Raw genomic sequence first — 24,238 nt, forward strand, 5'->3', positions numbered from 1 at the left:
CTCTGAACTAATACTTCTCTCAATCAGTGTCTGAGATTACACTGAAATATTGGAAAAACACCTATGGACAGCATGCTAAGCAGAAGACACAATTCCTGAAGCATCTGATACCAGTAGTGCTGCTGTACCAAGGGTTGGGAGAGCTGTTGTCTTCTGCTTGATTATCCCCAGGTTAGAAAACTGACCAGTTTTAGGATAAGCAGAAACACCTAAGGGAGCCTGAGGGGTGACTTGGGTCATGGGGGTTGAGATTAAAAAAATGAGAGAGGTGGAGGCAGGTACAGAACCTGAGTCCCATTTCCTAATGAATTGCATTAGAATGTTTTACATTAAGTGGAACAGCTTTCACAGGGACATTGAGTGCTTCAAATAATTTATAACTTGCTGTTTAGGGCTGGCCCTTGGGAGGTGGCAGATGTGGTATCTATCAGGAGGAATCTGAACATTTGTTTCCCATATCCATTATAGCTTAATAATTAACTGGGAACTGCACCACTCTTGTGAAGGCAAGAAAAAAGTGTTTGTGCCAGAAATTCACAGAGATGTAAGTCTAAAAGGGTTATCCTAAAAAGGCAGGCACTGCACTACAATCCAGACTCAGGAGGGTAAGTCTGGGAGAGGTGGGACTTCACAGCTCTTGGCACATCCTCCTCACCAAGGCACTGCAAAGGCAGGCTGTGCTCTGGCTGCAGGGAGTGACTCCCCAGGGAGGGCCCATGTCCTCCTGCATGGTGTTGCCCCTGTGCCATACCACAGAGTGTGCTCCTCTGGGGCATGGTCCTCATCCAAGGATAATTTTGGAGCTATTTATGTGTGACTGTTTCCAGTGGAAACTAAGATCCCATCATTTTACAGAGTCTAGAGCTTGTTCCATAGCTTCCTTGACTCTTTAAAACAAACAAATTAACAAACAAAAAGCCAAAAAAACCCAAAACCCCTCACCCCCAAAAAGAAGAAAAACACAGGTTGAAAATTCTATATGTTTTTAGGGGATACTTTTTTGCTGTCTTTCTGAATACGAGCTGTTAACTATGTTACCATGTGTCCTTGTTACCATGCATGTTCACATGCTACAATAGTAAAAAGATAAAAAGGGACAAGGAACTTCCTCAGTCACCATGTAGACAGAAATAGGGATGGGAGAAAGAATAAATGGGAGAAGTTGGATTGTTTTGAATAATGTGACCTTTGGATTTGCAATCCTGTGGTGAGATGAATTCTTCAGTCACTGAAACTTATGTTGAAGGTTCTTGCCCTTGAAATATAGAAACAAATTTTATTGCCTCTCACGTAATGTTTCCCAAGATATTAGGGCACAGCCGATCTTGCACTGTGACAATAAAAACTTACCTAGGTGAGAACACGTGGGAGATTGTCTATTTGAAAATGCCCATAAGTGTAGTTCAACCACTTATGGCAACCATGACCAAAAAGAACCCTGAAAATATGAAGGGTAGGGTAAATATGGAAAGTTTTAGTGACATTGCTTTAAGCCTCACTACAAGGAAAAGGCTTGAGAGTATAAGATGATTTCAACATTTAATATAAAGCTTTGACATCTCCCAAAGTATAACTGATGGTTACCAACTAGCCTCTCCATTTATTCAGCTCACCCAAAGAGCAGTTGATGTTTTGGAATTGTGTGACCCCCCCAGTCATTCATCAAACCTTGTGTCAGGACCAGCCATGATAGATCAACCATGAAAAGCATTGTTTTATCTCCAGAATTTCTTCATCTAAAAAGAGAGAGAATTCTTGCTATGTATTCAACTTAAATGAAAGAAGGTTAACAAGATTAAATTCACCTTCACAGACAGTATCTGACAAGTAATTTAAGATACTCAGTTACAAATCACAGAGTTAAATTAATAAGTCACCTGTTACTATTGTAATTGGTATTTGATAAAGGCAATATTGAAGATCCCAGCTTTATGCTTCAACCAAAGAAAAAACATCATTGTTTAATGCTTTTATCCATCACTGTAGTGTTTAAGAAAGTATCATGATGCGTTTTTTCAAGTCATGTTGCTCTAATTTGCAAAATCTACTCTGAGTTCAAATTTATGAAATTAAATAAAAAAGAGTAAGCCAAGCCAAGATGTGGTTTTCAAGTGTGAACTAAGTATTTTCATAAAAAGTACATTGGTTCAGTGGTACAAGACACCATCTTGTAGCACAGATCCTACAGACTCTTTTCTCAGTTCCTTTAAAAATATTGTGAGTAGCCCATATCAGCTGTATTAAGCATTCCTCTCTGACCATATAACATCATAAATTCTTATTAAATGCGATCTATTTTGGCCATTCAGAGCCAAACCTTTCCCTTAGGCTGCCAGCTCTTGCTGAAGGGCACTAGATCCTCTGTTCACCTTCAGGCTCTACTCACAATAATCTTTGAGAATTACAACTAGTTATTTTTTTTAGTATAAGGAACACCCCAGCCCTGCATTTGGAAGCATCACATCCCTTAGGCAGGCATATTTCCACAGCAACACTATCTTTGTTTTAAGTTGTATCCCCAGAAAAGAAGGAGGCTACCATCTATCCACCCACTTACCAATTCCCTCTAGACACTATGTCTTTTTATATTTCACATCATTTATCTAGTGGGCTTTCCTGGTTTGAAAAAAAAAAACCTACCAGAGCAGTTAGCATGTACTTTGCTGTGACATCCTTATTTCTTAATTTACACATCTTCGTTGAGCACTCACTTCATTAAGGAAACCTTGTCACTGAGCAGTGACCCATTGATCCAGCCACTGCAAAGAGGGCAGATTATTTTGTCCTTCAGGAATGATAAACAACAGCAACACACTGAGCCTCATTCTCTTGGATAACTCATGGTGCCACATTGTGCCTTGCACTGTTGTTGTCTAAATGTGCTCTGTTACAGAAGTTTTTGGGTCATATCAGCTTCTGCTGTTCTCTTGATATTGCTGGAGTTAGAACACGAAAATTGATTTTGGCTATGCTTTCTCCAAACAGAAGGTAGGGAGCTCTGCTTGCTTTTTTTTAAATTTTTTTTATTGTCACATATAGTCATTATGAGATTATCCTTAAGCCATTGCACACAGATTTCATCTTTTCCAACTCCACATAGGAAAAATCTTCTTCTTCAACAGGGTTTTACAACTGGATAAGTGAAGTACATTATTGATTCCATGGCAAAAACAAAGCTGCTTTCAAAAAGTGTTTGATAATGTAGTTTGATACAGAAGTTACTTCAAGACTGCCTTTCAGAGTTGCAAGAAAGACCAGGAACTGCAGCAGCATCTCTGCTTTATGCCAAAAACTCAGCAAATTGCTGGAACCTGCCAGACTACACTGTAAAGTGAATGTGGGTTTTTTTAATGTAAAACCAGCAGAAACTGGATACATAAATATGTTTCTCATGTAGAACCAAGGACATTTAAAGTATTTTTCAAATGATAGCCTGGATTTTGGAAATATGTTTAATATACTCTCTAGAAATTGTTTTTTCTAACTTTATTATGCCTTCTGAAGCTTTATCATGGTCTTTATTGGTTTCTTTAGTGTGATACTCATTTATCTTACTGTAAAACATCATAGATGAATTGATTTTAACTTTACATCATTCCTTACTATTCCGTTAAACACCATCTTCTTTAAACAGTCTATTACCAACTAGGAATATGATAACACTTTCAACAGAAAGAAAAATAAAATTGGAATTGGATGCAATTAATTCTCCTGTCTCAGGACTATTAATCCAGCGAAATAAACATAACATAATCTCCAGTTTCATGTGACTTCCTGAGAGTCACATACCTCTGGCCATCATAAATCTCTGAGGTTTACAGTGATAAACCAAACAGGGTTTGCCAGTTATTGCACTGTATCTTATTATATTAACAAATTATGAGACATGGTCCCAGTGTGTCATGTCTGCTAAACCTCTCCCCAGTGACATGTACTTAGGAGAAAGGTACCTGATATAACCATTGAGGCAGCTGCTTGTTTTGGCTTTTCCTCCTTCTTTAAGTCAGGTAAAAACCCTAACTTCTCTGCTCACTTTTGAGTGGGGTGCCTTACAGCAAATTATACTGCAGAAAAACATCTGTCTTCTCCACTTATATGCTAGAGATGCTCCAGACTCCACATGTAGTAGGGCTGAGAGAGGCAGGGACTGCGTTTTACAAAACACGAGGGATAGAGTAATTGTCTGCTGAGTCAGAAAGTAGTTTTCTATGTGGATATGCTCTATACTCTGCTCTTTGTCATTATTTCCCTCAAATTCTCTCTCAATTTTTTCCCCTTCTCTTTTGGCTTTGGAGTAATTCCTTTTTTATCTTGGAGCCTTCAGAGCGAGAAGATGGAGCAGCAGTTGCTGTTGAAGACAGACAAGATGCATTCTCAGGATGCATTGCTATAAAGGGGAAAAGCAAGCTAGCCTCACTGCATTTCATGCACAATGTTGCTAGCGTTGAGGGACGTCCAGGTGTGTAATTATCACAGGGAAAAACTGCCCATAGTTAAATTAACTCAAGAAGTAGTTCTTTGAATTATTAACAGCACATGATTGATCAGGAATTTGTGAAAAATATATTCAAGAGCTATAACAACAGATAAACTTCAACATTAGACACTCACAAACTGTTAAGGAACCAGAAATTTTTGAACACCCTTGTATAATTAATCCCCAAATGCTCAAATTCTGCACATGGAGGGACAAGTGCCTACCTCTTTCTCTAAGGTAAGGGTCTCCCCTCCTCCCCACTTCTCCTTTGGGGGATGTGTGTGCTCTGGCTATGTGTGATCCCCCACTGCTCCCAACACTCCCTGAACCCTCATGCCACCAAGTAAGCTCTGTTGGAGCACAGGTGCAGAATCTGCACTACATCCGCTGGGTCACCCTTCCTGGGCGCCTTCTGTGCCCCCAATCCACATGGGCGCTGCAGTTCTGGTAACTGTTAAATCCTGGTGATGGTCTTCTTCTTCCATGAGCAGCACCAGTTTGGGCAAGCATCTTCTCAGCCAGTTTCTGGTGTTCCACTCATGTGCATTGTTGACGCTCAACTTCCTGTCTTACCAGGCTATTTTGATGAGGGTGGTCCACAAAAGCATTCCCTCACACAATATTTTGCTGTCAAGAAATACTTATTAAGAAGATAAAGTAAATACAGATGGAGGATAAGATTTCCAAATGTCTGTATTCCTGCCACCATGCTATCATTTTCCCTCCTTTGTCTTCTCTTGTCTAGCTGGTGCATCGTATTATGGGAGGTCTTTTTCTACACATTTATGTCTAATGGTGTATCTAGATCCTGGACTGGAACTTGGGTCCCTGTTGGGCCTGGAAAGGGCTGAGCAACACACAGATTCCAGAGCAGAGATCAAGCAAGCAGAATGGCTCTTTCATGGGATCCTTCCCCAAGCAGGGAGAGCTTTTTTAATTCAAGGTTTGGCCGACATGGAGCTACTAAACTCAAGAAGATAATATGTAGATAGGGTGTTAATGGATCCAAATTAATCCTGCATCTGTAACAAATGCCACAGTGCTTCTGCAAACAGACCTTGAGGAAAGGATAACAATTAAAAAAACCCCTTCACTCAAATTTATTTGAGAAGATTAAAGGCTTTTAAAAGACATTCAATTGTAAAATGGTTCCTTCAAAGGAAAACCTACCTTTTGTTTGCCTGTGGTTCTTCTGGACAGCTGCTTACAGGCAGACAAGGCAGCTCTTTTGCCATAGAGAAAAGATGTATGTGTTCTGTGCACAAAGAGCCCTAGGACTTAGGTGTGGAGAGAAACACCTTCTGAGCAATTCTCAGTAGAGGCTACGGACAAAGCATCGCTACTAACAGACAGGTTTGGACCCTAATCCGAGTAGTAGAATTAGTACTAATGGCTCTTAGTTTATTGTTGGTTTACAGTCTGGTCTGATTGCTAGACCCAGGAGTGGCCATTTCCATGAAACTTACAATTCCAATATTTTCAGGCCAATAAAATGCTCTAACAGCTGAAAAGTTTTGCATTTTGCTACAGTAAAGCTTTTGTAGAGTGATACATGGAGTAATGACGTAAAAAAAAAAAGGCCAATGAGTGTCAAGGCATAACTGCTTTGGCCAAAGGACAGCATAGAAGTTAGCTTAAGTCTTACAGCTGAAGTCAGGAGCCAGAAGGCATACAGCAGTTCATACAAATGACATTTAATATGTCAAAGAAGCAATCACTTCATTTTCAATACCAGCAATGCTCTGTAAAGATACAGTTTACTTGAAACAGAATGCTTTCAAATTAAGTAAGTCAAATCACTTAAGAAGAAAAATACAAATACCTTCAGCAATAACTGTAAGTGACAGTGTTTGAGTACTTACTCATGTTGAATAGCACTCAGCTCAGATGTCAGACAGGATTAAGTGCTGGTAAGTATGGCTAAGGGAAGCAGAGTTTTGGGTTAAACTCTTTGCTCCTCACTCAATGATAAGTGACACATAAGTTGGAGTGTCCAAGGCCTGAGCTCCAGTTATTTAAGCACTCAGCTTCCCAGCTGAGCTGGTTTTTGTGTGTCATGTTAAAATCAGGCAGATGATGGGTCATATCACCAGCACAGGGTTGATGGGTCATATGATACTGAAATATGATACTGAACTGATACATACTTAACACAGTCGGGTGATTTCTTCTATCTGGCCAGTGGGTTTAGAGTGAGTGATCTTCGAGGAAGCATGGTCAGGGAGTAAAAATTGTCTGGGATTGACTCTCCCTGTAGTCAGTTCTTGGTGAGAAAAACACTTATTTTCAGCTACTTTCGTCTTATATAGCAATGAAGATGTAGGATTTGGGTGTTTGCCAGAAATCTGAGCTGTATGGTCTGCATGTTAATCTAAATCCTTTACTCTGTTAATCAGTGTAAGGTATCCATAGACTGTGGTGATGCCTCTATAAACAAAAATTTATGATTTCCATATAGCTATACCCAAAGAAAATTAAAGCTACAGATTAAAGCATTCAGATTTAGGAGGCATGGATGAATGAGTGTCAGCTTCATAATTCAGCTATTAAAATCAAATTTGTTCAGCTGGTGGTGTGAAGTATGTGTCAGACACTCCAGCATTTGACTCAGAGACCACCTGGAAATTTATGGCAGGCCTAAGTTGCCAGGAATGAATCATTCTGGACAAATCCTTGGTGAAAGCTAAACTGCAGATATTAATTGAGTTATCCCACCAGTTGCCTAAGTAGAAGAACATAGCATCCGTGTCCAGCTGGGGCAACACCAAACAAAATTAAGCCAAGTCAGAGCTCCAGGTTAAAGATCTTTTCGAATGTCTCAAAATCTAGAAATTATACTGATCCTTTATCCCACTCTTGCCAAATACAGCCCATTGCTACAGCACTGTTTCCATACAGCACAACATGGTAGGTGCAAATTGCTCCATTTCAGAGGAATTTACGCTTCTCTGGCAGAGTGTAGGGGACATAAAATCACATTTCTCAAAAAAATTAGCCAATAAAAGAATGCAAAGTATACAAAGGAATGCAAATATTCACATTCCTGGTCTAGTTTTCTAACTTCACCATTAGCATCTGTCCTTCATTTTAATGTTTCTGGTTAACTCTTGTCTTTGAACTCCTGCCCAGTGGGACATGCTTTTAACTGATCCCCTTGAAATATTACTTGCTGGCCTACTCAACTTTACGAATGTGGCTTTATAGCTGTAAAGTATAGCAACCCAACCACAAACAAAAGCATCAGATTGTACTTACTTGATCATATTGTATTTAGTTGACATTCTGACAACCAAATCAGCACCTTTAGCAGATGTCAGTTTTATAAAAGTGTGATATGTGCTGGTAAGCAAAGTTTGGGCACACAGCTCTGAGTGCCAAGTAGAGCCTTGCCCATGTGAAAACAAGAATGAGACAAGCTCCCACTGTTTGAACCACTTGTCTGTGCTGGAAAGGTAAATGAGTATTAACTAAAACCACATCAAACACAGCCAAAGTTCATTCAACATAAGTAGGCACTGTCATATGTAATAGAAGATGAGTAATGGGAGCTATCTGCAGGCTCTCTGGCAGATTTGCCTAATAAATACCCTCCATTTTCTGCAGCTTTCCTCATCTTTCCAAACAGGTCGTGGGTGAGGTATTGAAAGCCCTCAGAGCAGGATAAGGCTTTGTACAAAGTACTGCTGAGCTGCAGAGGGGGAGAGGCATGAGCCAGCAGAAACAGCTTGGATGAGCTGGGATGCACTCAAGAGCTGCTCAATCGTGACATTGTGCACTCTGTCCTTGCTGTCTGCAATAACTGCTGATTTCATTGCAAAAATCATTTACAAAAAGGAAACCAGCCCTTCACCTTTTTTTGCCCATTGACGCCAAATTTTCTTCTTATTCATTTATCAATCACAGCATGTTTTATTCTAAAATTATGGGTGTCATAATATTGCTGGTGCTAAATATAGGCCACGACTCCTTACTCACAATAAAAAATCCTCTTGTTTCTCATCAACCCCCTGCTAAAGTGTCATTTTAACTCCCTTGTGAATCACTGAGGACACTGAAAACCACCCTATTTTTCTCTCTTCGTGCAGAGAGCCCAGGACCTTAAAAGAAGAATTTTATTTATGAAAGTATGGCTCATTAATGGGGCTTGGTGTTGATATATCAATTGGCTGCACCTTAGCTAACACTTTTGAAATGAAACATCCAGCAGCAAAGAAAGTTCTGATTTAAGGATGCTGAATGTGTTCACAATGTAACACCCTCATATATTTGAAATTTTAGTTTTCAACACTTTCCCCATTCTTCTCTCATGCTGCATAGCTGTGATAAAATACTATTTTCAGTTAGGAGATAAGTTGTGATTTTTTTTTAGTGGAGCTTGAATGAGTTAATTTTTTCTCATCTTCAAGTATTAAACCTCACTTGATGCAAATGAATAGCTCCATGGGCTTCACTGTAGGCAAAATTTGCTGAAAGAAGGCACAGAGTACACTTGGGCTACTCCTGGTAAATGGTGAAATAAAGCAGCAGATGGTTTATTGTGCATGAGAAGGAGGAAGGAAAGTCCAGGTAGCATCCAGTATTTTATGTAAGGTAGAAGTAGATTTTACCCACCTAACATGATCACATGCTATTACAAAAAAAATCCCACTCCTAAACTCAGATGTGTTTAAAAAAGGGGAAAGAGGCTACCATATAACTGGCAGAAAGCAGAAGACTGTGCTTTTATCACCAAATAGGGAAAGCCAGAGAAGCACATCCCATTACAATGAACTATCAGTATCAATCTGGTCATAATTTAATATTATTCTCTTGTAAAAAGATAGCAAATTATTAGGATTTAAAAGGATTGGTATCTCATATGTAAATATTAAAAAATAATAGCAAATAGTGAATCTATAATGGCTCTCTAAGAGCCTGTGTTTCTGTAGCATGGGAGTGATTTGGATGCAAGATCTGTGATAAGCAGGGCAAGAGAAACGCTGCTGGTGCACAATAATTTTCAGTTTGGTTAAAGTGTTGAAAGACAGGAAGAAGATAGTTAACATGAAAATGTGCAATCTTTCAGAGTATCTTTACCTTCTCTCGTTTTACTGTCTGCCTCTGATGAGTCCAGCTCACACTCAGTGGGGCTCTGCTCTCACATTTCTGTGACTACATTGGCTTAAATAAATTACACCAAACACAAACCTGCTTCTCGCTGCCATCAAAAATAAAACACCATCCTCTTTTTATATGCAAATTTAACAAACACGGAGAATGCTTTCACTCCAGGATTTCGTGGGCTTGGGTAGAAAGCAGGGCCTCTGCAAAAACGAGCTATGGGCTTCCTGGAATGCTACATCTTCTTGTTAATGAAAGCCTGGGCATATTTGCTGTGAGAAACCATCATCACAAAACTTGCTGCTATCTGCTTTAGCTCCCACAGAGGATAAAAATTATACAGTCAGAGGGACTAATCTCCTTGAATTCTATCCTGTCTTGAATCTCCCATTCCACTTAAGACAGTGAAAATCTGACAATTGAGTGTCTGCTCCAGCAACATCTGACCTCTCCTGGCATCTCCCCACTCAGATTATTGCCCCCAAAAGGCTGTGATGAGGCAAAGACAGCCATCTTTCCCAGGGGAAGGAACAAAGGGTGAACTAATGGTGCTGGGGTCACTTGGCTGCTCCTGTGCTCTTTACGTGTTCAGGACACACAGCTGTGTAGCTAACAAAAGTCGATGAAGTCTGGCTCCCCTTTCCTTTGTGAGAAAGCAGGTGTGTCTCCTCCCTGACTGTTCTGAGATGCTCCCACCAGGAACAGTCCTGTCATCATCCTTTTAGTGTGCAGCACAGCCATTGAGGGGCATTATGAGATGAGGTGGGATGCTGTGACAATAATACCTTCTGCAGCTTTTTGTGTCTCATATCCCACACTGGAGCCATTGCCTTCCAAGCAGGTCTAATACATAGAATCATAGAATAGTTAGGGTTGTAAGGGATCATGTCGTTCCAACCCTGCTGTATTAGAAGCTGGACAACTGAATATATATTTGCTTCAGCAGGCCCAAAGTCTATTAAATAAAAGAGTTTGTGAGGATTCTGCCTTTCTAAGTCTGTGACTGCTCTTAGAACTTGCACAGAGAAAACCAGGAAGAGTTTTCCATAGTCAAACATAATGATTAAATCAGGAAGAAAGGAGATTCATTTTCTGTTGATAGCAGATCTGTATCTTTTCTACAGCCATACCCACTATGAAATGAATTAAAAGGTGGATGGCTTTCTTTATTTCATGTGAAGGTAAATGTAGTAAAATGGGACTTATTCAATAAGAAAGTTCACAACCCTTCTAATTAGAAGGCAAACTTTATTTCCCAAGCTGCTACGAGGAGAAATAATTTCCAAACACTCAGCAAGCCCTACCATAAAACTGAATTTTCTGTTGCTCTGTCACTTGACCAGGCACAGCATCTTCTTCTCTTCTCTCTTTCCCCTCGGTCACCTCTTCTAGAGAAGCAGTTTTAACGGAGGGTTCTAGGGGGAGGAGAGCGGGGTCCCTAATGTTGCGGTGGGGGTTTCTCGTCACGGCGGGTCGAGCCGCGGGGCGGCGGGGGCGGCAGGGCTTGTCCGGCACCGGGAGCGACACCGGGAGCGACACCGGGGGCGACAGTGGGAGCGGTGCTTGGGACCGCCCCGGCGCCCATTGGCTCGGCGGCTCCGTATGGGGCTCGGCTCGGCCCCATAAAGGCGCCCGTCCGCTCGGCCATCCGCCTGTCCGTCCCATCCCCGCCCCGCCATGCCCTCGCCGCCGCCCGCCCTGCCCTGGCTGCTGGCCGCCTGCTGCCTCTGCGCCCTCCCGCGGGGCTCAGGTACGGCCCGGCACCGGGGCGGGGGGAGGCGAGAGAACCCCGGACAGGATCGGCTCCTCTAGAGGAGCCGCGTCCTGGCTGGGCTCCGCGGCATCCCAACACAGCCGTGTCCCGTCCCGCAGGCTTCCCGCAGCCTTTCTCGCGCTACCGGGACGGTGTGGAGCTGCCCCCGAACCAGGTACGTCTGTCACTGGCCTCTGACAGCCATGAGAGGTGGAGAGGTAGGGAAGAGACGGGGAAGGTGGGAAACGAGGCTCGTCTGTGGCAGGGAAATGAGGTAGGAAATCGGCAACGAACTGGCAATACCTTATTAAATACCTTATTAAATACCTTATTAAATACCTTATTAAATACCTTATTAAATACCTTATTAAATACCTTATTAAATACCTTATTAAATACCTTATTAAATTCCCTGGGGGCTGGTAAAGAGAGGAGGGAGGCTGGCGCCCTTTGTCGCCCGCAGCGGCAGGTGGAACAGGTATGGGCCGGGGCGTGGAGTGCAGCAGGGTGCAGAATAGGACACCTGGGTCAGCAAAAGACGGACAGGCTAAGAACAAGCCAGCCCCGACTTCCCGAGCAAAAACACAGGTCCGAGGTATGATGGACACACTGTTAATGTCTGTTCTTTACTTTTTAAAGCAACTGGCACTGTGTTTCAGTCAGTGGATGGAAATGTCCGATCAACCCCAGGTAACTTGACTCCTGTAACGTGTTTGATCTGCTGAGACTCTCTCTTCCAGACATTCTAATTGTCCTGTATAACCTGGAGCATCGGTGTCTGCAGGTGGCAGAGCCTCCGCCAGAGAGCCAGCAGCTCTGCAGAGCAGGGCAAGTTTGTTGGTGTGTGTGCTCTCCTCCTTGTGAAGCTAATGCAGACCTAAAGAAAAGCACTTTTTTTTCCCCTTTCTTGCCATGCCAATATTATGCCAATAGTAGTGAACACTGAAGCAAGAAGTGCCAGGCAGTTCTGCAGGATTTAAAGGTCCTGTTTGGTCCTGGTTTGGTGCTTGGTGGGTGGATGGGGTTTTTTCTAGGGTGCTCAGAGGAGAGGGGAGCGAGGGGAAGTTTTCAAAGATTATTTCTGCTGGCCCAAGGCTTACAAACACTTTAAAGTGGAAGATCGGTTGCACTGCATTTAATATTGAGCCCAAGGGTCATTTTCAAAGCAGGGAGAAAAATATTTACAGCATCAGGAAGTATTTGGAAGTTTTGAACATTTTGTGCTGATTTTTTTCTTTCTGAAATGTTACGGTTTTGTGAACCAAAACTTGTAGAGAACAGTCCCCAGAGCCTGTTTTTCAGGTGTCTTACACCTCACTTCCTTTGAAGCTGTAGTTCTCATCTAATGTGATTGCATGCATAAGCAAATCCGTCTTGTGACAATGAGTATGGGACAGTGTATTTCAGTATATGATTAAAGTACTACAGTACTGGTTGACCAAAAGGCTTGTAGTTAAAAATGAGCATAGATTAAACATGCCAAAACCAAAGCTACCCCTAGAACTATTAGCATAGAAAATGCATTTTAACTATAACAGGCTGATTTTGATCTCTTTGTAGCACCAGACTGTATTGACAACAATTGTATTGTGTGTATTCTCCTCAAATAAAAGAGTAATTTTTCAGCTCATAATAGCATCAGTAAGTTTCCCCCTGCTCTGAGTGTTTTTTGTGAACTGTACTCAATCTAAATTGATCTGGGATCAGAATCAAGCCTGTTTTTAATCAAATCATGTACACCATGTTTTCCCAGTAAATGTATTAAAGTATTGTTGTTTGGTTGGTTTTTTGTTTTTTCTTTTTTCAGATCTCCAGCACTGTTTTGGATCTCTGTTATTCCATATTCAACAGTATGCATAAAAATGAGGTAAAGTGCAATTGCTTGTTTTGTTCCAAAGCACCCCCTTCTTAAACTCAGAAAGCAATCACTCCACGACCAACTTTCTGATATTTCTCTCCAAACAATAATGTATCATCTAATACTGTAATGGTTTAAGAGATGTAGGAGGGTATAGAAAAGATTTTCATCTTGTTAGTAGTTTGCATGTAATTCTTAGTTACTTTAAATTATTTATATGAAACTGCTGGTTTTTTCACCAATTCAGAGCTGAAGAACCAAACCATTCAGTTACAGTCAGAGTCAGTATTTTAATCTGACCCTCAGTTTTGAATAACACAGGGTTAAATACACTAAAACTATACATAACATTGGATCAATAGCAAATCTTAGGTTATGCTGAACACGGAGGTGTATGAGTTGCTTTACTGATTTTAATACTCTCTTTGTGTTTGGGGATTTTTTGTGTTTCTGACTCAGAGTAAAGAGATTAAGTTGAGGAGTTATTGAGTATAGCTCTTTTTTGTTGGTGCAGTCATATAAGGACCCACCTCAATGTCAGTTCTGCTTTATATCACTTTTTTATTAGCACCATTTCATTAAGAATCTTTTCCATAAAATTCTCTCAGCCCCCAGGTATATGCTAAAAAGGCCAATATACTTGTGGAGGCTGAGTCCTCTGCTGTTTCAAAACAGGAGTAGATCCTTCAAGACAACAATAGAAAGTATTTTGAAATTCATTTCAATATCTCTTCTTGCCAGTGTCTTTAGCTTATTATAATTCTAAGCATGCTTTCCTGAAGCAGTCACTAAAGTCTGCAATACTGAAGCTGATTGTATAAAAAATGATAGCATTTCAGTCATAAAGTCTAATAAATGTTTTTGAGTTCACTATTGACTCTTCTGCTTCCACAGCTTAGCCAATGAGGGAACATCCAGAATCATCTGATAACTTTGAACAGAGTCCTATTCCTAATTACTATTTTAGTTACTAACTTTGCAAAAAATTATGTGTCCTCAAGATTGGAAACTGAATCTCATACAATATCCTTTCAAAAAATATGAGCTACACATCTGCAATATGATTTCTAGGTGTGGTCTGAGTAAAGCAGCAGATAAAATAAATATGTGAAATATGGAAAAAGAACTATGTGAAGTATTACCCAGCTGATCAAATCTCATATAACATGAAGTCCTACTTTCTTAGCCCACAAGGAATCTTCAGAAGACACTACAAACATGAGTCTGTATGTAGTGAACCCAATGAAACAGTTATGAAATCCTACTAATTTCAGCTGAATTTAACTTTCTACATTATTCTATATTTATGTGAATAAAAAAAAATCAATCAGAGTTACAGATCCTATAGAGAAGGTAGATGGGGTTTTAAGAGAAGGAATGAGGCCTCAGCACTGTGAAAGGCAAAGTCCATGGCAGTTTGGGTTTGAATGGGACTTGAACCCCACCTGGGGAATTTCAAATATTTTGTGAGAACGAAGAATATTTAACATCAATGTCCAATCACTTCACTGTGTGTTTGAGATTTCCACCCCAAAGATATTTAAAAGCTCAGTTTTTACCATATTTCTTCCACACAGTAATCTCTCACCTGTTATAAATTAGTTAGGATAGTTGAAACTGCAGGCTGAGTCATGAGCCAGTCTCTATCTTTGCTTGGTGTGTAATAATCAAATCAGGACAAAGATAGCACTCATATTGTCTCTCTGTAGTAGTCTCCTCCTTTGCATCCTTTGAAGCACCTTGATTGAGCAAGCATTTTTTTCTTCCCTAGTATTTCATAGCCCTGTAAGTTGATGTCAGTCGCTCTATAAATTGTTGTCTTGCAGCTTGAAGAAATCCTCTTCTCATAGACTGAACCACGATTCCCTTTTTCTTGCTTGTGTATTTTGTCTTTTAAAACTCCTTCTCTGCAGTTTCCCACCCACATGCTTTCCTGCATTCTCGCCCGTCTTCACATTCTTGCCCATTACATGTGTTTGTTTCTCAAGCCCACTCCAGGTAACTAAACCCACTCACTGATACAACTGTGGCTGTGGCACACAGCCATCCCATTCCTGGCTGGCTGGGAGCATACAGCCAGCCTGGCAGCTGAGGCATGGGCAGGAGGGCTCCCAAACCAGGCTGCAGGTTCAGGGCTGCATCATATGGTGAACTTAGTCTGCTCACATATAGTCATGGGGAAAGTTTCTATTCCTTGAAGTAAGATTGAGTAGAAAAATGAGCAATTTTCTGAAGAATACAGAGTGCAGGGGAAGGCTTAAACGCAGCAATCTTTCCTGGGTTAGAACCAAGGGCAGTCTGAAAGGTGAAGAGCAGCCCCATTTTAACAAGATAAGAGCTATCAGTGCACTTCAAGCCTGAGGAATGGAGCTCCAGGATGAGTTCTGCTTCACCCCCCAGAGCACGGCTGCATTTTGCTGTACAGCGGGGGAAGCCTGTTGAATGATGGAAATGAACTGAGTAACTTCCAGGCAAGGCTTCACATCAGTCTTTTCAAAGATCCATTTGCTGCTGTTTTTACATCTGTCTGTGATAAGTGTAAGGTTATCTCTCTTCTCACATGGAGTGTTCCAACCTCATCAGTAACAGAGAGTCACTGTAACAAACCAAAACGTGCCGGCATCCTGATTAACGTGCAGTGTCCACTTGCAGGAATCACAGACTGCTTCTGCAAAGTTTACAAAGAAGGTATGTAAATATGAAGACAAGCAGTGGCAGTAGCAGTGGATTGGGAAGTATGTCCCTTTCCTTGTTTCTTTTAAAGTCAGCTTGGGTTTTTCCAGTGGTTGGGAAGTGATCTGTGCTGCCCTGCTCATACCTTATGTGTAAAGGTTTCTTTTATATTTCTTCTAAACCCTGTGAATCTTTAATTATGTTAACCTAGTTTATTTACAATAGACACGATGTCCTTCAGGCATTAATTTTTAATCAGCATTCCAGATGAGTGGGCATTGGGGACTATCAACAACTTGTTTGCATGCTGCTGGAAAAGGCCCCAAATTACCAATATTCTGATAGAATAGTAAAATTTGGCAACAGATCTATGAAATTGAGTTTAAAGTATTTTGTTATTGTTTGTGTTTGATTTTATAGGACAGTCATGGAACATTGGGTCGGCCTTTCTTCCTTTTCAGGGTATCTAAATCTCTTTGTTTTAAAGATTCTGAATCTCAGATATTGTTATATGTTCACAGTAGAGCAGCTGTTTTACAAATTCTAGCCGCAGTTGTTTTGAGTAGAGGCCAAGTATCCCTATGCTTGAAAGCTTAGGGAGCCATTTGCTCTGGTTTGACGAAAAGATGACAAGATAATGAGATCTGGGGTACTGGTAGATTAAACACTTCTTTTTGTTTGAAGATATGCCTCTGCAAATGTTTTTTCTTGAGCCAAATCATCCATGTGGCTTGTATCTCTGAGACTGTCAAAGTGCACTGATGCTAAATAAATTAGATCAAGCATGTGCCTGAGCTGGGTGCCCACCTGGTCTGAAAGGTCTGCCCAGGAAGCAAAGTCACACTGCATAATGGTGAAAAGCCAAAGCAAAATGATCATAATTTCTCTCACATTTTTCAACCCATTGGCATGCTGAGCTATGACATGGTCTAAGTCCCAGTGTGCTGATTTAGACACACTCTGATTAACACCAAACTAATTTTTAGGAATATCTTCAACACATTAAAAGAAAAAAAAAAAACCACTTAAAAATGCTGTAAAATAGGTCACATCAGGTAACCAGAGTAGCAAATCAGCTGTCATTTATGCTTAATTTCAAGTTATTTGTTGTTTCAAGTGTGTTCATCTAGGTTCTTTCAGTGCTGATATTTACATGCTCTTTCTTAGGCATGTGCCTTTACTACCCCTATGAATGTAAACCCAAATCCTGAATGAGAATAATTAAAGCCAGAATGTTTAGCTTTTTGGGCAGAGGCTGAATGAAAATTTCTCATATTCAAAAGCATAACCCACTCTGCATGGATCCCCCTGGTATTTGACGCGTTGTTTTAAAGAAAATCTCACTGCAGTTTTATACAGTACCCTGTCTGCTTGATGGGGTGTGCTTTTGTGCATGTATTTTGCTGGGTGTGCTTCTAAGTCTGTAATCCATTGCTTCATTACAATCATCTAATTATTATGTTTTTCAGCCTCGAAATGGAAGAACTATTGAAGGCAGTGGTAAGTAGGCAACCAAAAGTGTTAAGAATTTCTTCTGCCTTTTCACCAACAATAAGACTCATGACAAAAGAAGGTACTGAGAAGCATTACAAACCTAGTACAAACCTAGATACAAATATTTCATATGGCCACTAAGAGCTGTCTAGGGCTTTTTCATGCTCAGAGACTTCGAGTGCACACCCTTGACAGGGGGATGATTTTCTTTGTCATGCTTCCAGACTCTAAAAGAAGGTCAGCAGGGTTAAAACATAGTACAAAGAGAACTGTGTGAGAAGAAAGGATTCATGCTTGAGTACAAATAACAGATTTGGATGCTTTTGTAAACCTTCAAATATAAAAACCTTCTGGTTTTAGAATCTGAAGCTATTTAATTTCTAACTTTGAATAGAACCAGAACTACAGAACTGAGTACTAAGTCATATTCAGATCAACATCTCAACATAAAATATGATACTGTGTTAATTTGTTTCAGAATATCGTGGAATGTGAAGTTCATGGATTCATTTACGAGCTCGATGACTTGGTTTACATAAAGGAAAGAGATTTCCCATTGCACTGGTTGTCTATTATGTGACTCAGTTGTCTGGAATTTGCTGTTCCATGTAATAAATTTGCAATCAGTAATTCTTTTTGTTGTCCTTTTTTATTGAAGCCTATACTAGGCTTCCTTGGGCTATAGTCTAGCATTGCCTGGTGCCAGCTGTAATCAAAGAAAATCCATCATCTCAATATCAACAATTTTCAAATGCAACAGTGAATTTTATAACATCTTCTTTAATAGGGTCATAAATGATAAGCTTTGTCCTTTTGACTAGATAATATATTTCTCCATTATTTCAGAATAGGCATCCTGAACAACACTAAACCAAAACCATCAGGGACATTTTAATGATTTATTTTGAGTAACTAAGTGCTCAAGTGTGATAATTGATGGATCCAAAGCACTTTGGAAGACGAGGAACAAGTACTGCTGCTACATACAGATGTTATTTGATCAGATGATGTATTTTTTCAGCCTTGCCTTACTGGCTATCATAAAGCACAAAAGAGGCACTTTTGAGAAATATTCTTAACATCTGCATTTTCTTCTGAAATCATGCATTTGAAAATGTAGTGCAGCTGATTGTGCTTGCACTGCATGGAGTGTTTTGGTATGTGGACACATTTATGGGCACAAAACCTTAAGTACTAAGCAGTTACTTTCTTAGGAAGAAAGGAGCATAGTAAAATTGAGGGGCTGGGGATACAAATAAAGACTGGGAATACAAATGAGGCTGCAGCTTCTGAACTTAGCATTGATTTCCTCAAGCCCTTTGTTATCCCTCCTTGTCTTTGGCTACCATGGTATAGCACTGTTCCGGTAATGCTGGCACAGCTGCATGTGAACCAGATTTGGAGACACCTTTGCCTTTAGAAACAAACCCTGAGATACCTGTGTTTTGTCATTTTGTGGGGTATTTTGTGAGATTTTATCTGGATAAGTTCCCAGTTTGGGCTGTGTTAACAGAAGTTTGGCTGGCAGTTAGAGGGAAGGGATGAGTTGTTTGGGAATTGCTGACTGCATCCAAGGCAGAGTATTCAGTTTGAAGGCTCAGAATACAGGAAGGCCATGGAAAAAGCAGAGTGAGGGCCTCTAAGGTGGTGAAAATTCTATCACTTGCCCATGAGGAGATGCAAGGGCAACTGGGCTGGTTCAGCCTGGAGGAGGGATGCCTTCAAGGGTATCCAATAGACCCTCCAATGCATATGAGGGTCATCAAGGAGACAGCTGTTGTTCAGTGTATTGTCAAATCCTGTAGGAAATTATTAGCCCTTGGAAAGACTACCAAAGGGATGCTGGTTCCTCTGGGTTCTCAGATATCTGGACCCAGTTAGGATGGTCTTCTGGAAGGAACAACTAAGCCAAATACAAGTGGAGGGGATGCACTCTGGCAATGCAAATAAATAAGAGATAATGATTACAAAAGCACTGCAATGACACTTCTGGCTTATTTCATCTGAGGCCAAAGCTGAAAAGTATCAAATTTTGCTCAGTTCTACATAAGTATGTGTACTGATATTGGCTGGGATAGATTTAATTGTCTTCATAGCAGCTTTTATGGTGTTGTCTTTTAGAGTTGTGACCAAAACAGTGTTGATAACACAGGGATATTTTAGCTATTGCTTGTGCATAGCAAGCAGGGCTTGCACAATCTCAGGACCTGTTTCCCACCCCACCAGTGAGGTGGGGGTGCACAAGGAGTTGGGAAGTGACACAGCTGCGATAGGTGACACAGCTGCTGAAGGGATATCTCACACTGTATGGTGTCATGCTCTGCCATAAAAGCTGGGGAGGAGAAAGGGACTGATACACACACACCCCCACCCCTTCAGAGTGATGGTATTTGTCTTCCCAAGTCACAGCTACGTGATGGAGCCTAGCTTTCCTGGAGATAGCTGAACACCTGCCTGCTGATGTAAAGCAGTGAATTAATTCCTTGTTCTGCTTCACTTTACCTATTAAATTGTCTTTATCTCAGCCCACAGCTTTGCTCACTTTTACCCTTTCAATTCTCTCCCCATCCTGCTGGGGAAAGTAAATAAGATGGCTGAGGTGAAACTGAAGCAGTACTGTACCGTAGGCAACTCTCATGCTGTGCTCTTGCAGTCAGCAAAGGCTTCTTTCACCCACAATAGGTTTCAAGAATAACATCTGTTTGCGCCTTGAAACATAAATAAGGTTGATAAATAGGTGGTAATTTGCAGGTGAGAACCTATCTTAGGTTCCTCAGTCATATATCTGTAGTAACTGTGGCTCCTCTGTAAGAAGCACAGAAGAGCTCTTGTTCACTGCTCAGTGGAAATCTTTGCTCCCTGGAGCAATTCAAATGTCACCTGCAAAACAGGGGAAATTAATAATATAGAAATGCAAAGGTCATCTCTGGCCTGAAACTCTTTCTGAATATCCCACTGCAAAACTCACAGCAGAAATACAGGAGTGCAGACACAGGTGACAACAATTAGAAGCACAGAAATATTTCTGCAAGAAAAAGAGGTGAAAGCTTAGTTCTCACTGTCAGGCAGAGAAGAGAAAAATCTAGAGTTTTATGACAAGATATTCAAAGTACTCAGTGTGTTTAGAAGAGTAAATTGGATATTTATCCATCCTCTTGTCATAAAAAGCAGCAAGGAGGGACACTCAATTACACTGAGAAGCAACATGTTTCAGCTGCAAAGGGGAAATTCTTTTGTAGCACTTAACTCCTGAAACCAGCTGCTGATGGCACGTCTGGGGTCACCATTTGATGCGGTGGTCTCAGGGCAGTTAGGACTTGGTGAAGGGAAGGAGAGATCTTGACTCCATTTCAGAAGGCTGGTTTATTATATTATCATATATATATTACATTAAAAAACCACACTATACCTATACTACAAAGAACAGAGAGAAAGATTCATCAGAAGGCAAGACAGGAATAGAAAGGAATGAATAATAAAGTTCTGTGACTCCCAGAGAGTCCGAGAGCTGCTGCCTCCTCGATTGGCCACCAAGTAGAAACATCCCACACTGACCAATCGAGAAAGCACCTGCTGCATTCCACAGTAGCAGATAACAAATTGTTTATACTTGAAGCTGAGGCCCTCTCAGTTTCTCAGGAGAAGAAAGAAAATCCTGGCAAAAGGATTTTCATAAAATATCATAACTACAAGCTGCTGCAGCTTAGAGCATGTGGTTAAGAACAGCTTGGTGGACTCTTGGAAAGGCAGGAATGTTCAGGAGTGCACATCCTCGTGCCACCTAACTTGACTCAAAAATTACTTCAGGCTGCCCTAGGACCCTAAAAGCCAGGCCTGGTGCAGCTGGGCTCAGCAAGGCACTGCTCAGCAGAGCACACAGTGAGGGACCTGGAAATGCACTCGTCTGTGGGGGAGCAAGTGCTGCCCAGCCTCACGACATGCTGCTCACCAAAGAGACAGAGCATGAAGCACAAGAGGAAACCTTCTCGGTGTTTTAGTTCCCTCTCTCTGGTCCCTTCGTGATCTTGTGCTTTGGACAGCCTCGCTCCCTGCTCATCTCCCACAGGGAAGAGCTCACTTAGTAAATCTTGAGGTGACGGCAAGCTGCGAGGGATGGCAATGCTGCAGGACAGAGTCAGCATTCAGAATGACCTTGGCAAAGATACGAATGGAAAAAATATGTACATCTCACTGAGGATGAAAGGAAGTGATTGCACATAGTGAAGAATAATCAATTGCAGCTTTGCAGCAAAGGAGATGGGTAACTGTAGACAGTCAAATATCATAGTGTTGAGGAGAACACAAAATACAATGTGTAATGAATAAGAAACTGTAGAGACTGTTACATGGGAGGGGTTGCATTGCTGAATATAGGAAGGCTCCATGTACAGAGTAATATGGGAGAAGAAAGAGGGGAACAACCAGCAAAGAAGAAAGGCAGAGGTCAAAGAAAGTTGGAGCTCTGAATGAAGTGGGGTTGATTTGCAAGAAGGAAAGTGTGAGGTGAGGAATGATGAAATGCTTCATTTTAAACTCATCATTCCTGTCATCATTCATCAATGCCTGTGTTTACTTATTTGCTGGGATTTTAGAGTCGAGCAGTGATCCCAGGATGTCTACTGGTTGCTTACATGGCGATCACTCTTAAGACTTACTTACCTGTTCCAGACTCCCACATTGCAATTGCCATTTTTCTACCTTATTAAACAGGGTAGAAACATATCTTTGACTGAGCTGGACTGCATAAACTGTCCTTATTGCTCTGATAGATTTCTGCACTGAACAACTAGAAAGAGCTGCTAAGTCTCCTTCAATCATTTCTGGATCAACTTTTTCCAGTGTTCAAAACCAAAAATGTGACTGATCTTATAGCAGGTTATGATTGGCCACCTAAAGTTTTGACATTTCTCTGGTGCAAAGAACCTTGTGCATCTAACACCATCTCCCTATTAGCCTTCAACCTGCTGAAAGATAATAGAGGAAGTCTAAATGAGAACATAAGGCAAACTTGAAAGAAAAGAATTCTGGATGTATTTACTACAAAGCTTCTTCATCCAGGGATTACTACACAACCATTCAGATAGTACCTGCTGGATCATGTCACTGAAAAATGTGTACACGTAAATACAGGCTTCTGGAGTCCAGCTGTCTAAACATCCACCAGAAAAGTACCTAAACATGGACTAGAACTTCCAGCAGATAATGCCAAAATGTAGAACGTGCGTGAACTGATCTCACAGCACCCAGAGGCAATCATGTGTAATCCATCCAAAAAGAAGCAAATTTCAGGAGCCTCATTCAGAATAGTGCCAAGATATGATGCTGGTGTGAACTGATGTGCCACAGCCACCTAGCCTGCTGGGCAGCATGGCCTCTCCAGGAACTTCAGAGACTCTGCTACATGAAAAACACCAAAAACAGCCTTTGATTATCAGTAGTCTTATATGACAGAATTTCCTTCATTTTCACAGCTCTCTATAGTCTGCACAGTTCCACAGACTCTGTAGAATCTCAGATTATAACACAAATTCACTACTCTGACTTTCAAAAGAGCAAACTTCCAAGAGGGCAATGGTGTTTCAGAATTGCAATATTGGTCAGTAAGGCCAGAATCAAATTTGGGAAGTTCAAAGCAGAGGCACTCTGGGCCCTACCCCTCTCCACGGTGCACTGGGCTTGACCAGCTCGGGTAGTGAGTGGGTTCAGACCTTGTGCATCCCTTGTGGTCACCAAGACAAGACTCTCTGAGGCCATAACTTGGGATGTTTCCTCTCCTTACAGAGAAAGTGAAGGTGACAGAAGATATCAAGCTTATAAACACACAAATCTCAGTGCAGAGTGAACTACAAGCACCCTGCACAACCAAAAATCTATCAACAGCATTCAGTCTTCTAGACAGGTGAAAGAAGAGGAGCTTTTCCAGGCATCATTTCACCCCTATGCTTCCATCTGCTCACTGATTCATTGAATTGTGGAGCACCATGTACACACATCCTCTAATGGGTGTTTATTGAAGACATCTATTTCCCTTGACACGCTGGTGCCATGGCATAACTGAGTTAGGAATGTAACACCACATCAAGATAAATGTGTTTTGCACCATCAGTAACAGGAGAGATGCCACAAGAGCTGTGTTTTGATTGAGTTTTTTTGCTTTGATTTGTAACCAAGTCACATACCAGCCTCAGCTACAGGTGACTGAGCTAAGTTGAAACCTATAGTATGAGACATGAGAATTAGTCATGTGCAAAAGCACCATGCAATTAATGCCTTGTTGCATCAAATTAAACAAGCACTTTGATGATCAAGAGAACAACCAAAATTATTGCTATTGTATTTGAGGTTTGAAGAGGTTCTCCTATACTGTATTACATGAAAGAAAGCTTTTATCACAATTTCATTAGAATGACCTAGGGGTATGATTTCCATGCTTACCAAGCACTTTATTGAAAAGGGGCCTACTTGTGGGTATAAAGCTAAGCATCTTCACTACTAAGACAACAGCTTTCTATCTTCCCCCTTTGTGAAAAAAGGTATGGTTACTTAGCTTCAACATTTTGCTATGATACTCAGTGCATTTCTGTTCAAAAGCATCCAGAGTGCCTATTAATCAACCTGGATACAACCTCAACTTTCCAGGGAAGACAAGTGTTCATTATTTGGGTATTTGTCTGAAATTGTTCCCAATGCCTATGTATAGAACAAATAAAGACATAAATGACCATAATAGACCCATAATATTTGTTGAGAGTTTACCTTATAATCAAATAGGATACTTTATCATTGAAAAAACTTGTTTTCTGATTATGTGAATGCATCATTATTCATCAGTGTAATTAGTGCTACACCAGTAAATGGCTAAGTACTCCTCAGTATACATTTT

General features: G+C 40.9%; 1 protein-coding gene across 2 annotated transcripts; it reads left to right on the top strand.

The window, feature by feature from the left end:
- The first annotated feature begins 11,168 nt into the window (after window positions 1-11,168).
- On the top strand, window positions 11,169-17,976 carry NMS (neuromedin S). Of its 2 annotated transcripts, XM_038140871.1 has the most exons (8): window positions 11,181-11,327; window positions 11,450-11,505; window positions 11,970-12,020; window positions 13,138-13,197; window positions 15,841-15,876; window positions 16,282-16,323; window positions 17,331-17,361; window positions 17,834-17,976. In XM_038140871.1, exons 1-8 carry the CDS (start codon window positions 11,255-11,257, stop codon window positions 17,848-17,850), a joined length of 366 nt encoding a protein of 121 aa, XP_037996799.1. In that variant the 5' UTR covers window positions 11,181-11,254; the 3' UTR covers window positions 17,851-17,976. The 2 variants fall into 2 exon arrangements, with proteins under 2 accessions (XP_037996808.1, XP_037996799.1); XM_038140880.1 differs by lacking the exon at window positions 15,841-15,876 and having other exon boundaries at window positions 11,169-11,327.
- The last annotated feature ends 6,262 nt before the right edge of the window (window positions 17,977-24,238 follow it).

Source organism: Motacilla alba, chromosome 1 (assembly GCF_015832195.1).
Source record: "Motacilla alba alba isolate MOTALB_02 chromosome 1, Motacilla_alba_V1.0_pri, whole genome shotgun sequence".
NCBI classification, from domain to species: Eukaryota; Metazoa; Chordata; class Aves; order Passeriformes; family Motacillidae; genus Motacilla; species Motacilla alba.